Raw genomic sequence first — 15,756 nt, forward strand, 5'->3', positions numbered from 1 at the left:
CGTCCATTCACAAATCTCTGCAGCGCCGAAACAGCAGGTGAAAAGTCGGCCCGGGAGAGTCACGCCGCGCCGGAATAACCGCCCCGTCCGTCCGCTCTGAGCAACTTGTTGCGCAGCTGCTATTTCCCGACCCGCTCCCGCGGTCCCCACTGCCGCGGGGGGCTGCTCGCGGCTCAGCCGCTGTCGTGCCTCGTCGGCTGCATGCGCGGCGATATCCTCGTGTGCGGGGCGGGAGACACAACGCGGGCGACGCGGCGACTTCGGCTCAGAAGCCACGTTTCAGTGTGCGGGCCGTTAAGAAAGATGAGGCTCGGCGCCGCGCGCCAGCGGGATCGTGTGACCTCGTTGTATGGCTCTTTTGCTGGAGTCCTGTTGCCTACGGTGAATTCTGGAGTCCCCCGAATATGATCCCAGAGACAGGGGATGCGAGTCATGAGCCGGACGCGTCCTTGCCACGGACCAGACTGGGGCCACAGCCTCCTCTGCCTAACTCTACTCCTGTGGACCAGGCGCATGAACGGACTGGCTGACTTCTCAAGTAAGATGATGGTGGTGGTGGGAGGAGGGGGGAGGTGGGTGAATCGGGATGAAAAGACCACAGGAGAAGGAATTGGTCCCAGGATCCCCCCTTCTAAGTCAAAGTGTTGTTATTACTGAGGTCTGACATGGAGCTTTATAACAATAGCCACGGGGGGGGGGGGGGTGATGCCGTACGGTGCAGTAGATAAGGGGCTTCTAGTCTTTTTTCAACATTGCCAGCGTTCCTACAATACCACCCATTTTGTCCCGAAGATCCCCTTTGAGATCTGGCATGGAACGGCTCACCCGTCTGCGATGCCGTGATTATAAGGAAAGCCCGTGAGGAGTAAAATACATGTCTTCTTTTGTGTCTGTCGTTGTATTTATTGTCTTGTTATGTACAGCTGGCAGAGAGGATTATGTGTACGAGACTTATCACCAGTCTCTTAATGTAATGGAGACCAGCCACTCTCACTGTTGTTTCATGTAGAGGATGGTGTTCCATTGTTTTACCTACACTGACCTTCTAATCCCAATTCCTCCCCCGCGAAGCAAACGATGTAAACATCTCAAGATAAAGGACTTTGAATCCGAAGTAACTTAATCACACCTGCAGACCGTGCGACATACGGGGGGGGGGGGGTTGGCAGAATTTGCCGACCAGGGAAGGGCACCGGCAGCCAGGCAGCACTCTTGACGGGTGAGTTTTCAAAGCAACGTGAGACAACCAGCAGAGCTCCGAGGGAGGCCGAACCATCTGATCCCAAATCACAGATGCAGCCGACTGAAAAAAAAAACGAAAACGTAACAACTTCGGAATATTTTTTCAAGGTATTAAGTTGAAAAAGTTAAAAATCCTTTTTGGTAGATGTGTCTCTCTCTACTCCTGTAAATAATAGTGGTCTTAGTAATCCACCGGTTTTGTATTGCACTTCCTTAAAGCTGGGGGGGGGGGCTCACAAAAGACAGATTAAAATATTTGTGGTGAGAGCCGAAGCAACAGAGGCAGAGATACCCTGACTCTCTAGTCTCGAGTGCGGCTCCGGCTCCAGACAGAAAGGTTTGGATCCTGCATTTCCCGCAATGGAAAATCGGCGGCGTCTATCACAAGGTCCTCCCAGGCAGGTAAACGCTCACCTGTCTCACACTCAACGCCTCCACTTTGCGATGCAGGCTTGCTGTGAAGATATTTAAGTCCCAGGCCCAGGCGCGGAAATAACCCCGGTGCCATCATCAGGGTTATGTTTTGAAACTTTTAAAAAAAAAAAGGCTCCCTGCAGAGCCGCAGAAGACATCAGGCCCCATCAAAGAGTAGTACTCCTCCTGACAAGCAACCTGAACTCCATGTGTAAAGTCGGCGGAGTGTCCCTGTAACGCACCTGTGTACTGTATCTCCACGTGTAGTACGGCCCTGACCAGTGCCTTTCGTGTAACAGACTACCTGTCCCGGATCATCATCAGTCACTCCGCTCACGCCTGTGACGGGCAGCCTCTGCGACTCCACTGTCCACGACACTCCACCATCTCCATCCAGTCGGCCTTCTACGGCAGCGGCGAGGCGTGGCGGTGCAAGGCAGACCCGGACCCTCCGCTCCGAGCCGCCCGCAACCACAGCTGCTCAGCTTTTACTGCTCTACAGGTGCGTTTTATGGTGGTCTCGACGGTCCATGGAGGCACATCCCACCGTCTTCCACCTGTCAGCCAGTCAGTGAATCATTCTTTTTTGGTCGTCTTTAAGTACTCTTTGCTCACTGTGGTTTTGCAACATCCCGGCCTGTTCACTGGTAAATGCTTACTGACCCCGGTGTTTTGCTCAGCAGAAGCTGCTGTCTGAGTGTCAGAGCCACAGGGATTGCCAGCTACCTGTCAGTCACCTGCTGTTTGGGAAGGACCCCTGCCCCGGCTCGACCAAATACCTCCACGTGGACTACAAGTGTAAACCCAGTGAGTTTCAGCAGCTCAGTTCCCACGTGTTCCCCCCTGTTCACGACCATTTTTAATGTCATATCTCTGCCAGAGGCGGCTTGTTTGAGCATGGAATAGCTACACAGCTACACACAAAAAATCCCACCCCTTACCCCAGTCCTAACCCCTCTGCCACCCTCCCCTTCCCCTCCTCATCCTCTCTATTTTTTTTCCCCCTTACTAAGCTGAATACAGAAGACATGTGGCGTGTGAGGGAGAGACCATGGTCCTGCGCTGCAAGCCCTCCAGGGTGCTGAACATCTACGCAGCTGTCTACGGCAGAGGTCTGGGCCAGACGGACACCTGCCCCTCACACCTGACGAGACCACCCCCGTTTGGTGAGTCAACGGGATAGTCTTTTTTTCTCATGTGGTGGTAGCCGACAGACGGTTCCTTCTGCCAGGGTAACAACCAAGCCAGGAATATGGCATCTTTAAAAACCACTCTGAAAATTAATTGTATTTTAGCACTTTACATGGAGAGAGAGGGAATGAAGTTTTATTGTTAAGTAGCAGCAAGTATTAGCTTACACTAATTTAAAAAGAAAAACTGTCTATAGGGGCAACGTATAGCATTTTGATATCTTTCCTCTTGATATTTCGCATTATGTTTCACGAAGTCGTATCGTACAGGAAAATGTGCTGGATTGCTTTGTGGTACAAAAAGAGTTGCTCAGATCCAAAAGACTTGATTGATGGTGACACGAGTAAAGGTTCTACGAAAATTCCCCGCTCCAAAATCGGCGCTGCTGTGCTCAAAAATGACTCCCCGGTAGGGCAGTAGATAGTAAGTGAATGGTAAATTCACTAACGATTTACTGCCCTACCGCAGCAAACTCTCCCCCATTTTATTTAAGTGTAAAAACTATGCACCATATAGTTGACTCAAACATTCCCGCAATGGAAAAAAAAACCAAAAAAACCCACTACTTTCTGCTAACAATCACCACGGTTCAATGTGGCGATGACAAGTAAGTGTCCGAAATATCAATTCACTGCCCACTATGGAGTAAACTAAGTGCGGCTGTTATATATGACAGTGTAATTTCGGACACCGCCCAGGCTCTGTTCCAGTCAAGCGTCCCGGGGAGCCCTGACAAGTGTGACAGTGAGTCGGCGTGCATACCACCGGGGACCCTGAAACCGAAGCAGCTAAATAGGAATCCGCCATCGATAATTTTGTTATTTACAACACCGCTTTTCCTACTGTGACTACTGTGGAAATGACGTCTGGGACAGAGGTCTATGGCAGATGGTGACAGGAGTGAGAGTGCTACGGAAATGTCAGCTCTAACCTGTTCACTGAAATCAGAAAGTGGCCTTTCAGCACAAAGGGGGCGGGGGTTTACGGGAAATGAGGCCTGGATTTAAGAGAAACACAAGCAAAAACTATACACACAGTGGGCGTTTTTCACAGCACTTATTCCGACATGCTGGGGCAGAAAAACGCAGAGGTGTAAGCTACTAACATCAATAATGGCTGCACGTCATTTGGGTGTGCCCCTGCGGTCATTGACGTTATTGGTGACACCTGTGCTTTTCCTGCTACGACAAGTCGAAATGTCTGCTGTGAAAAAAGATTTGTACGAAAGGTGCGAGTATAAAGGCTGGTTTTCGCCGACGTTTGTTAGTAATTCTGCCAAATTGTACTAATCTTACAAAGATATGACGCAGTGCTTTAAAGTAACACATCTGGTCATTGAATGCTTTAGAATAAGCGAAAAAAAAGAAAAAATTTGGAGATAATGACTTTAAACTGACATAGATGCAATGAGTTAACTATTTGCTTTGCCAAATTGGCTGCCAAAAAAGGTGATTTCATTTCAGTTACACTACAACCAAACTCCTGCAAAAGACCGACCCAGTGGTTCGGCTCTTGCGGCCGAATATCAGTGAGCTTTGTCCCAAAGCTGAGCGAGCATCAGACACACACTCACAGAAGATGTCACAGTTGGTTGCCTCTGAATTTCTCCTTTTTTTGCTCCCCACAGAGTGTCTCAACCACGAGGCCGTGCACTTGGTGTCCGAGTCCTGCTACGGCAAACCGAAGTGTGTTGTTGCCATCGGCAACCAGACCTTTAGGGACCCCTGCTTTCCAGGAACCAGGAAGTACCTCAGTGTGGTGTATTCTTGTGGTAGGACTCTTTGTGCTTCCCCGCAAGCCGGCTGATAAATTTGAGAGAGGTTTCAAAATAGGAACGCGTCATGTCTGCTTTTGTTTTTGCCTTGTTAATTATCAGACAGCTCCAACGGCGAACATGTGTAGTTTCCTACTGTGAATTCTTATCCGCTGAAGTCAGCCATCAGCTTTTCTTATCGTATCACGCCCAATAACGCAAGGGCAGGGAATAATAGCCTGTGAGCTCAGATTGGCGGGTTGAGGCTGACATCCTGACGAACTTCCTGCGATTGGCAGAGATGCCAGTGAGGTCATCCAGCAACATTGTTTGTGTATCATAATTTGGAGTTGCGGGCTTTGGCCTGGTGGTGAAAGAATTCTTCCGACTGGCCCCTTTGTCTCCATCTACCACAAAACAATGTGTGTTAACCTTGTAGGCCGGTTGTCAACGAAACTGCAGAGAAAAGTATTCATAATTCCAGAGTGTGCTTCGATTGTGGTCCCGGTTTTGTTTTTTGTGTTCCAGAGGTTAGGACGTGGGAAGAGGTGTGCAGATGAATGGTCTACTGTAGATCCACCAGTACACCGTCACTGAGTCTGCATCAACGTGTCCACAGCAATAAATAGACTGTCTCCTCTGTCTTGCTTCCAATAGTACCGCAGACCTTACTAAGGGAGGCAGACCCGAACATATTCAGCTCCACCTCATCTCCTACCGTGGACACAGAAAAAGGTAACAGCATCGTGCAGTCCGTTGCAGTTCCAGGTTTTTTGTGGCCTTTTCTCCACATCATTAATCCGATGTACTGTTGTTTTCATGACAACTTCTCCAGTAGATCCGGAGGAGCCTTTCTCCAAAGGGTCGAGAAGGCCAGACAACTCAGGAGATATGATGAGCGACTCCCTCCTGACCTATGTCTACGTCAAAGGTAAACATTATCTACATGCATGCGTGAGCTCGCGACTGCACACTTGAGAGGTCAGCTCCCTGCTTTTCCTACGCAGAGCATCCAGAAATGGCAGCTCTGCTCTTCACCTCCAGCGTGTGCGTTGGTCTTCTGCTCACCCTGCTGGCTGTGTCGGTCCGGGTGACCTGCAGAGGGCGCCGCCCCGGGGATCACAGACTCCCGTCCAAGTCTCGCAGCCAGACTGCCGACTGCCGGGAGGATGAGGAGGAGGAGGATGATGATGATGATGATGATGATGAAGGAGAAGAGGATGAGGATGACGACGACGACGACGAAGAAGGAACAGAGAGCTCTTTAATCTCAGCGGCGGAGAGGAAGGCAGTGTACGGCTGGGAGGAGGTGACTTATGTGAGCGAGGCAGCCGAACGGGCAGAGAGGATTGAGCGCAGAGAGATGGTCATACAGGAGATTCGGATGAATGCATATCTGAATGGCAGCTCATGTTAAATAAACCTGGACCCATGGATGCTTTTAAGCACCAGCCTTTGATTATTGACAATACGAGAAACTTTTTTTGGACATTGCAAAGCAATTTGTTGCCTGTATTGCCTTTTTTTTTTTTTTTTTTTGCAGGAGCTTTCAATTTGTGGAGAACTTAATGTTTATATAAAACCGCAGTAAAGGATCAACAGGGCTTTATGCTAAAAAATGGAGAACTTAATGTTTATATAAAACCGCAGTAAAGGATCAACAGGGCTTTATGCTGTAAAATGGGTGGTCCCATAAATTCTGTCATTGTTTAAATATTGTATTTATTCACAATCGCTACCAAATGAAGCTGAGATTTCGGGTTGAAATACTGTTTACTGATACAGAGAGCGAGAAATCACTTCTCTTGACAGAAGTCACACAGTACCACATTCAAATCAAAAATATTGCTGTGCCGATTCATCATCGGAGCATCTCATAACAGATGTAGCAGTGAAACTAAAAAAAAATCACTATAAGCCAAAGAACACGCCAGGGAACGTGATCCATCATTAACGATCCAGTTTGTCTAAAGGGACCGTGAAACACAGTTGCTCTCATCTCCAAACTCCCACTGGCCTGATAAACCAGAAAGGAAATTAATGCTTTTTTTTTTTTTAAACCATGAACACATTTGTAGTTTGATAAGTGTCAAGGATCATCTTTCCTAACTGTGGTAAAAATGTTTTGATGTTCATTTGGGAAAAAAAAAAAAATATATATATATATATTTATAATGACTGACAAAAAATATTCATGTTACAGTGTTTTCCCTACAGTCTAACTACGTTAGTGGTGATTAAAATTGGCAGCTGTTCATACCAGAGACCTAAGGTTTGTGTTCCAACTTCACCTGCCGTAACTGATCACTGTCTTTTTTAAAGAGCCATAAGAATTAAACGTGCAAAAGGTGGAATTATCCTTTAAATCCACATATTGTGTCCAGATATTTTTTGTTTTTTTTTAAATGCAGGCCTTGAAACCAGCCACACCTCCTTGAAATCACCACATCGGCTCCTTCCGTTGTTCCACGAAGTTCAACCCTCCAGTGAATGAAACACACTCACTCTGCGCTCTGAGCAACTTCCTCATCCCTGCTGGGACAAGAATTGGAGCGACCAGCTACTATGTGGGAACTTCCTGCTTCGGAACAGCACTGACCTTCAGAGGTTTGTGTGTGTGTCACTGACAGGAGACAAAGAGAGGAAAGGTGTAGCATCCTTATCCCTGCACTCCACGGGACGTTAAACAGTGTTTCAGTTGAAAGACTACGTCTGAGACTTTGTTGAACATTAGCACATTATTAATACAAAATGTATGAACACGCTGTTGACACACGCTAAATTGGAAACAATTCTATTTGATTTTTAAAAAAATTTGTTTTTACAACAATAAAAACGTAAAGTAAATATAGATTGAGCTTAAATTTATTTTTGTTTTGCACAGCTTCAATAAAAATGTAACTTTACAACAGGTTGATGATCGGAAGGAATACAGGGAGAAGAATGAAGTTAAAATAAATCGGATTTATAACGATATCAGCCTCCATGTGACATCAATACCTGTTCCGCTATATTTTGTGTCCAGGTGTCCTCTTCCCATTTCAATTTGGTTAAAAAGGAACATTGGGTGCTCATCCAGAAACTCAGAAATACAAGACCAGCACACTTCTGAACCTGTCTTAGTCATATGAACACAACTGCTGTATATAACATCCTCTGGAGGACCTCAAAAAACACACCAGCAGTAAACAGATCTCAGGACTGTGATAGGACATCTTAGCCAGTTGCATATACTATGGACCTGTTAAGGATCAGGTCCGAGCAGCGGCTCCAAGGCGGTGGTCAGAGCGGTAGTGGTCTTTATCTCGGTCCCCATTTGATGTTGGTGAGGCCTTGGAACTGTTTTCTGAGGGCCTGTCTGTCTGACCATTCTGAGTCCAGGTAGCTATCATCATCTGCCTCCTCCAGTTTCTGAAAAATGTCACCGGGAGACATTTAGAAAGGCACATTCAGTACAAACAGGAACATGGCTGTTTGTCTTTTACAATTTTGCCTGGCCCTTCCTCACCTTGAGCTCCTCCTGCCTTTTGTAGTAATGCATCATCATCTGTTTCTGCTGTTCATCGCTGACAAGAGGCTCTCTTGCTGGTGCCCCCTGCCCTTTCTGAAGGGAACAGCAACAAATTGAGTTACTTTCAGTGCCAACAAAAACTCATCAGACGACGAATACAATGCTCGTCATATACCACAAAAAATACTCACTGCTTAAATGAGCTCTTACCTTTTGGATTTTAACCACAAGCTTTGTCTTTTCATTTCTGCCAATGTAGTCCTGCATTTTTTTCCCCCTCTGCATCTCTTTGGCAGCCCACCATAGCTGGCACTCCTCCTCTGTGATCACCTGCAGAGAGGCCTGACGTAAGGAGGCAGATGGAGAGGGCAGGTGCAGAGGAATGAGGGGAAAGAGAGAAAGGTGAAGAAAGAAGTTGTCAAGGAGACAGATAGCTTCATGAGTTTCAAATTTCAATTATCCCGAACACAGTGTGAGATGTAAAATAACCTTTTTTAAAAACAAAAGCAACCGTAGTAACTTACGCCTTTGTTGTTGAACTGAAAATTAATGTTATGTTGCCGTCAGCCAAGAGCTGCTAGGAGACTTTTGATCACTGAAACGGGATCAGCTGTTTACCTGTGTTCCCGAAAGGTCTTCCCGGTCCTCAAACTCCATCCTGATAGGGTCATGAGGAGGCAGCCCCATGGGGTACACAATCATCACGGCACCCCTCAGCCGGTCCAGGGCTTCTTTCACCATCTCCATGGTGACACAAACGTTAGCTTGAACCTGTTTCTGAAGGATGAGGAGAGAGACAAGACTGAATAAAACAATCTGACCCCTTGGTGAACAAAACAGTGTAGAATTTAGTGTGAACTCTCAGACTCACTTTGGAGACCAGTGCCTTCGCGTCCTCCATCGTTCTCATCAGCACCTCTTTCATTTTATCATTTGGAGCTGGCATAGGGCAAAGGCATGTGTGGTCAGAATACCAAAATTTTTTTTCCCCTTTCCCCTACCTCCATAAAAGTAATGTTTTTGGTTTTTACAACATATTTTCATGCAAAATAACCTCTTCGGTGTATCCATATGTACTCCACAGTAGTAGTATGTATTGCTACTACACAAGGAGGGTTTAAAATAAGAGGTATAAGACGGGTAAATCACTATCCACGTGTCACCATTTGCAGTTAAAAGCTACAACCACATGCAAAGGACCCCCCCCCCCAAAAAAAAGGACAATGTAGAGGGGACATGAAGTGTCAAGATCTTCCTGCCAATAATTAACACGCATTCGGAATCAATTTTGTGTTAAACAACAGAGCCCACGATGGAGAGCCAGAGTCTCACCCTGTCCATTCCTCCTCCCGATCTCGTCCTTCTTGAATACTGGCCCTCCGCTGGGCAGGCACTTCTCTTCCCATTCATCCTTCAGTTTCAGCTCCACAATCTGCTCCTCTGTCAGCCCCTGCATGTTGGGCGGCAGTGTGATGCCGTGGTCTGCGAGCTCCGGGATCTCTGGGGTTACAAAAAAAAAGAACAAGTCGAGCCTATGCCGACGAATCCAACTAGACAGCTCTTATCCACCAGAGCACAGAGACATGTGACAGGTAACACAGGTAACAGGTGCTTGAGTGATCTGAGCCTATACCAATACTGATCCAAACGCTGTGTGGTTCAGGCTAGTGGTCTTTTTTTTGCCAGCAATCAGTTAAATAGTAGTGAAGCAAGAACGTGAGTGCAGCCCGCTGAAGCACAGCGTGTGCCAGTCTCACCTGAACATATCCTGTCCACTTTGAGTCTCCCGTTGTAAATGGCTGCGATCTGCCGGACGACCGACTCCAGAGGCGCGTCCACGGCGGTGCTGAAGAGAAACTGGCTCTCGTCGCCGCGCTTCACGTGCAGCTGCACCATCTCGCAAAGACGTTTCGCCCGCTGTCTGAGCCCCTGAAAGAGACGATCGAGGAAACCGGGTTTTAGCTCCCGAATAAGCCCAAAGCCACACGACGGGGTTTTTTGGGGGGAACAAACAGTGTAACCATAGCGACGGTCATGCGCGGACGCTTCCAGAAAACGCTAGAGCTAGCTTCTGGCTATCCGAGCTGTGTACAATTACATTTACGGGCTCCGTCTGGTAAGGGGCTAATTTTTCTCTGTAGTGACTGAAAATGGTGACACATACCTGTGCCGCGAAACGACAGAACACGAGACGTGCCCACGCCGCTCAAACTGGGCTCACGCTTTGTTTACAGCCGGTCAGGTTACCAACCAGGAACACCGTTAGGACTCCCCGGTCCACACACTGTTCTACTTCTTGCGAACTTTTTCACGGCAGCTCAAACTGACCCAAAGCACTTTTACTGCCATCTAACGGTCAATGGTGGTAGAACAGCGTTTTTTCATGCGAAACTGGCGAAAGCCGGTGTCACATTCACAAAGAATACCCAGTGTTGAAACTTAAAGGATAAGGCCGGCGATATTTTACATCGTCAAAAAAAACCTCCCACAGAAAGAACAGAGCAAACAACAGACACAACCAGTTGGCGGTTTGTTGTCCACACCTGGTTACAACTGACGCGGTCTAATGCGACAGTCCTGCAACAAATCCCGCCTTCGTGAAAGTCACGGTGTTCAGTTTGTGTTGATTCAACTCTGCGGTCAATCTTTTGGAGGCCGCCGCTTGTGGTGGCGTTGAATCGTGTTCCCACTATTTCGTCCACGCCATCGACACATCGACGGGGGCAGTCTAAGTAACGAAACGCGACGGCTCTCCGTCCAACGACGAGCGCACCTGGACTTGGTTGGAGATCTTGAAGACGTTTCACCTGTGTTTTCTTACATTCTGAAATGACGGCGAACTCTCAGTAACATTTAGGTTGCAACTCCATATATGAGCCCTGCGATATTGTCAACAAAAAGGAAGGTTTAACGTGGTAAACTTGTCTAGTGTTATGATGATGCATATGAGAACGAAGTCTGAAAAAGTTACTTAAATATGATAAACTTACACATCTGATGAATATTTAGGTTGTTATACTGATAGAATATGAGCGTGACCCCTGCGTCCATATAAATGAGCGCCAGGGTGCTATTTAGCCCCTTGGAGAGAATATCCAGAACCTAAATCTATATTAAAGTGCGGGTAGGATATACACTTAATTTTTGTTGTCGAAACATAAATGTCTCCATTGACAAACCCATGATAAAAAAAATGTACCCACAACAGAATTTTGAGTAGAAGTATACGATTAATTTACGAGTTTACAATTTTTATGTTGCGGAATAAAGTAACAGCCTGCAATCAAAGAAAAAGAAAAAAACATCAACACTCAGGTCAACGTACATTTATTTTTGCATACATACAACATAAACTGCTTCATACATAAATGTGCAATCGGGTGTGCACTTAAAATATGGAACGTTGGATATTAACATGAATCGCAGCTTCATGTTTTCTCTTTAATACATACAGAATATGTTCAACAACACAGACTCTTATTTACTATGGGTTATAGCCATAAAAAGGGACACCGACCTCACAAAAGGAGCAATTTGTTTCCTATAAAATCTCATCTTGAACATGACGATACACAAAGCGCTGGCTAGTCACCTACTGTTAATGCAGACACAGGTTTCTACTCATATTCATATGTTTAAACAGAGCGCGAAAGCATTATTTAGCTGGTACTTTCTTGGTTCATGTGTCTGCCCTCCTTGAACCATCGGAATGCTTTCAAGACATTTCCGCCTGTTTTTCGTGATTTCTGAAGGTTGGGGGAAACCACATCTTAGTAGTCTACAACAGCTGGCACGTGTCCTGCTGGGGAGGACTGTGCTCTCACTGATCCTTTTGCAAAACTGTTTCGTCTTGTCATCACTGTCAACATTGAAACTGACCCATAAAACTCAACAGCCGTTTAAGAGTGAAGTCGGTAGTACAGGAAGAAAGAAAATACTGAAACGTCACCTCTGACAACACCACACACACACACACACACACACACCTTAAGAATGGATAAGAAATCAGCGATGCTCAGTAACAATTACCCTCAACTGGAGCAAACAGCCTCGGGTTGGATATCACAGGGGCTTCTGCGAACACTGAGAAGAGTTTGACACCCAACACTCAAGTCACACTACTGTCTGGAATGTGTGCCACACGGCGCCTGGGAAGGAAAACGACAAACAGCCAGCTGGAAACGTTATCTGGCGGTGCGTTTGGGCCCAAGCTCACAGCGTAATTGAGTCTGTATTTCCAGTCGAAGGGGTGAGTAATCTTCCATTGGTGTTGCTACAGGGGAATACTCGCTCAGATGGTGGTTGCTTTGAAGGGAAATAAATCCTTTGTCTTGTATTGTTAACCTTTTTTTTCGCATACAGCGATGGCTCTCTTCAGCCCCCGGCAGGCTGAAGAGCAGTTACAGCCGCTAGTGAGTGAATACAGCGGCTGTTGGTTCAGAGCCTGTAACAAATATACTGTTTGTACCTAAAAGATGAGACTTTTCAGTTGGGAAAAGCTCTGGTATTCCACTGTTAACTCTGTACACACACTCACATCCAAACACAAACACTGTTAAACACAACAACGGGCAATATGCACCTCAAACACAACACATTACTTCTCACCACAGTATCAACAATAGATTATTAAGATAGCAAATGTTCTTAGAAATTAAAAGCATGACTTTTGCAATAAACAAAAGTTTAAGTAAGAAAAAATGTGCCCTCTTATTATTATGCACGGCATGAGTTTGATGCCATGCTCACAGACTCAAATCACATCTTCTTCATACTTTGAGTAACAGAAGCATACACACACACGCGCCACATTCTTTGAATTTACAGTAATATGGTTTGATGCTTTGGATAAATCAAGAAGGAGGTGGAAAGGTCAAAAAGCCCCCTCACCTGTTCAATCCGCAGGCTCTCCTCTCTGTCACTCTGCCGTCAACAACAATACGACCAAGAGAGCGCACACAGCATTTCAGTGCATATCAGTTACATTGTGCAAACCACTGGTACGGTTATCACACACACACACACACACACACATTTAGCGAGTAGTTTCCATATTGAAAACATAAATTTATACATAATTACTATGTATAGGTTTTGATATAGAGCTACAAAATTAATTCAGCTAAGCGTAACAGCCCACAGACAGCGAACGAGGACTGAATAGAGAGAGAACAAAATGTCTTACTATCGAGTGGTTGAGATGATATGACAGAGCATCGCTCGTGCGGCAGTGAGCGGTTTGACTGACTATGACACCGAATTCATGCTGCTGCTGTTTACACTGTGGTGTCAGCAAGGAGGGAGTGACGAAACCCAGTGCAACATAAAGTACATTCATGATAAACGCGAGCACGCAATGACTTTCGACTTTGCACCCCTCAGACCCAAAAGAAGGGAACAAACTCACAATTGATTCGTTGCAGGTCAAAGCAATCTGAATCCTGGCAGATGTACAGCCCGCAGCGCATGGCCGTTACTACACGACAAAACCAAGAAAGTGGAAGATGACCATCTACTCTGAGAATCCCGCTCTAAATGCACAGATCAGTCAGAACGAGGGGATATGCCCCGCAGTGTGTTAGCAAAATGTAGCGAATGCGAAGGTAACACTGATTCGGGCGAAAACCTTGCAGGCAAATCCAGTGTGCTGCACGGCCACACAGACACGTCTTGATATTGCACAGGTGCTTGCACGCACGATTTGTGCGTATAGATATACTTCGTATAACTGTATACTGTAGACACAGGCACGTTTGCTGCCATAAATAAAAATAAACATCAGAACAATTTATATTAAAATAAATGTTAATATCAGGGAACAAGCATATATCTCTGTGGTAAAGATAGAACACACATTTAGGCTCATACATTTCTCATGTTACTGCTCGAGATATAAATCCTTTCCTGTAATTCAGAAGGGGATTGGTCTATACGTCTTAAATTCTGTCTCTTTTTGTACATACACACACACATATACACATTTGTCATATATCTATACATATCTGGATATGCCCTTTGCATATTAAGGGTGATCCTATCTTTCCGTCGACTCCCTGGGGAAGAAGCAGTCGTCAATGGGTCCCTCTGGGAGTTTTGGGTTACCAGTTGCAGTTCTAGTTGGGATGGGAGGAGGGAGGGTCGGGAATACTGAAGGGGCCGCGGATAACCAGTCGGGCTCTGAGTCAAACACGGAGCGGGTGGGCTGAGTCTGAGTTTGGAGCACTGGGGAACTGGAAGGGAAGACGGGGGTCTGTTGCGTTTTAGTCGTGGGTGGAAAATCCAAATCATCATCAAAAGTGACCCACCGCTGGGTTGGTTTCCCTCCTGGGGGAGGTGGCTGGCAGCGAGGTTCGAGGGCAGGCGGAATGGAGGAGGGCGGTGCCAGAGGCAAGGCGGGAGCAGGCGACGGGTCAGGGGTAAAGGGGAGCAGAGGAGCAGGTGTAGGATTGAGAGTGGATGATGGTGCAAAAAGGGTGGGCATGAGTGGCTGAGTAAGAGCAGACATGGTCCTCTGCAGGTTTGGCATCGGGCTGGGACGCTGGACGCTGAAGTCTGGGGTGAGCGAGCGGCGCTGCTGATGCTGCTGTGCGAGTGGGCCTGTGAAGGGATTGGTGCTGCTGGGTCGGGCAGGAAGCGAGTCAGTTGGGAAGGGGCCAGGGGAGGCACGCAGCGTCTCCTGCGAGCGACTACGAGATGGGACTGGAGGAGGCGGATGAAGGGAGGGTGCTGGAGGAAAACGTGGATGGAGGAAACGAGGGGTGAGGACGCAGAGAGGAGCCTCTGGTCAGGGACTGGGTGGTGTGCCAGGAGGATGAGGAAGAGGAGAGTAAATCAGATTCAAGTGTGTTGAAGGGGTCGGGTTTCCATTGTGCTTCTCTTTGGATTCCATTCAGTCCATTCGTCTAAGGAGGAACAAAACGAAGAAAATGCCATTCAGCTGTCACAACAAATGCAGTGTGGATATATTAACCATGACCTAATACTATTGTCTAACTAACTAATAGGCCATAAGTTTGTCCTTTTTTTTATTCCTTTTTTTTTTTTTTTTTTTTTATAATGTATGTTCTTTGGCTCAAAACAGAGTTTAAATATACCCTGTGGAGCTTTTTTTGTAAACAAAAAAGATATACATTTATATACATCCAGTGTTTCTTACCTAAATGTAGTACATGTATTAATTACAAACACAGTAAATGCATTTCCTCTCTCACATGGCCCTTGCCAAGCGGACTGCTGACTATTTAGAAATTTGCATTGTAATTATCCATGTTTACATTAGTGAGCAGTCATCATCTTCCCCACCCTTTGATGGCACATCGCTACATGCCTTGGTCAATCACTAGCACTAACCTGTCGATCAGAGGAGTATGGAGAAATCATATAGCTCCCTTTAAACAGGGCCAATCTTAGAGTTAGGTTTCATTTTCTATTACACTGGGCAATTGGACATGCAGGCCTCGTTAGCAACTCATAAGATGTGTACAGCTGTGTACAACTGTTTTAGATGTTTTATGTTTTTGTCTTCTTCTTTCTTAATTGTGTTTTATGGTTTGCATGCACTATACATTAGTGCTATTATCGCCCTCTGCAGTCAGCAGGAATGCGTAAAGAGTCACCCACATGCTCGTGGAGCATACATATACCG

At 46.3% G+C, this 15,756-nt stretch overlaps 3 protein-coding genes across 6 annotated transcripts in view; 1 reads left to right on the plus strand and 2 right to left on the minus strand.

Annotated features, from left to right (window-relative positions):
- On the plus strand, positions 1-7,399 carry eva1c (eva-1 homolog C (C. elegans)). Of its 3 annotated transcripts, none has more exons than XM_040151380.1 (8): positions 1-538; positions 1,956-2,158; positions 2,340-2,463; positions 2,670-2,822; positions 4,475-4,618; positions 5,258-5,335; positions 5,439-5,531; positions 7,012-7,399. In XM_040151380.1, exons 1-8 carry the CDS (start codon positions 424-426, stop codon positions 7,092-7,094), a joined length of 993 nt encoding a protein of 330 aa, XP_040007314.1. In that variant the 5' UTR covers positions 1-423; the 3' UTR covers positions 7,095-7,399. The 3 variants fall into 3 exon arrangements, with proteins under 3 accessions (XP_040007314.1, XP_040007312.1, XP_040007313.1); XM_040151378.1 differs by lacking the exon at positions 7,012-7,399 and adding an exon at positions 5,608-6,181 and having other exon boundaries at positions 5,436-5,531; XM_040151379.1 differs by lacking the exon at positions 7,012-7,399 and adding an exon at positions 5,608-6,181.
- Positions 7,400-7,449: 50 nt separating this feature from the next.
- cfap298 (cilia and flagella associated protein 298) lies at positions 7,450-10,921 on the minus strand. 2 transcript variants are annotated; one of them, XM_040151383.1, is made up of 8 exons: positions 10,655-10,921; positions 9,869-10,040; positions 9,444-9,611; positions 8,983-9,050; positions 8,730-8,888; positions 8,322-8,453; positions 8,109-8,204; positions 7,450-8,011 (listed from the first exon to the last, which is right to left on the minus strand). In XM_040151383.1, the coding sequence occupies exons 2-8, from the start codon at positions 10,005-10,007 to the stop codon at positions 7,901-7,903; spliced, it is 873 nt and encodes a 290-aa protein (XP_040007317.1). In that variant the 5' UTR covers positions 10,008-10,040; positions 10,655-10,921; the 3' UTR covers positions 7,450-7,900. The 2 variants fall into 2 exon arrangements, with proteins under 2 accessions (XP_040007317.1, XP_040007316.1); XM_040151382.1 differs by lacking the exon at positions 10,655-10,921 and adding an exon at positions 10,276-10,513.
- A 517-nt stretch (positions 10,922-11,438) lies between these two features.
- The window catches only part of synj1 (synaptojanin 1), a 30,359-nt gene continuing 26,041 nt past the window's right edge, over positions 11,439-15,756 (minus strand). Inside the window, 2 exon segments of the mRNA XM_040151377.1 lie at positions 11,439-14,821; positions 14,823-15,013. Of these exon segments, the coding sequence (XP_040007311.1) occupies positions 14,146-14,821; positions 14,823-15,013 (867 nt within the window). The 3' untranslated portion in view covers positions 11,439-14,145.

This window comes from Xiphias gladius, chromosome 17 (genome assembly GCF_016859285.1).
Source record: "Xiphias gladius isolate SHS-SW01 ecotype Sanya breed wild chromosome 17, ASM1685928v1, whole genome shotgun sequence".
In the NCBI taxonomy this organism is placed as follows: Eukaryota; Metazoa; Chordata; class Actinopteri; order Istiophoriformes; family Xiphiidae; genus Xiphias; species Xiphias gladius.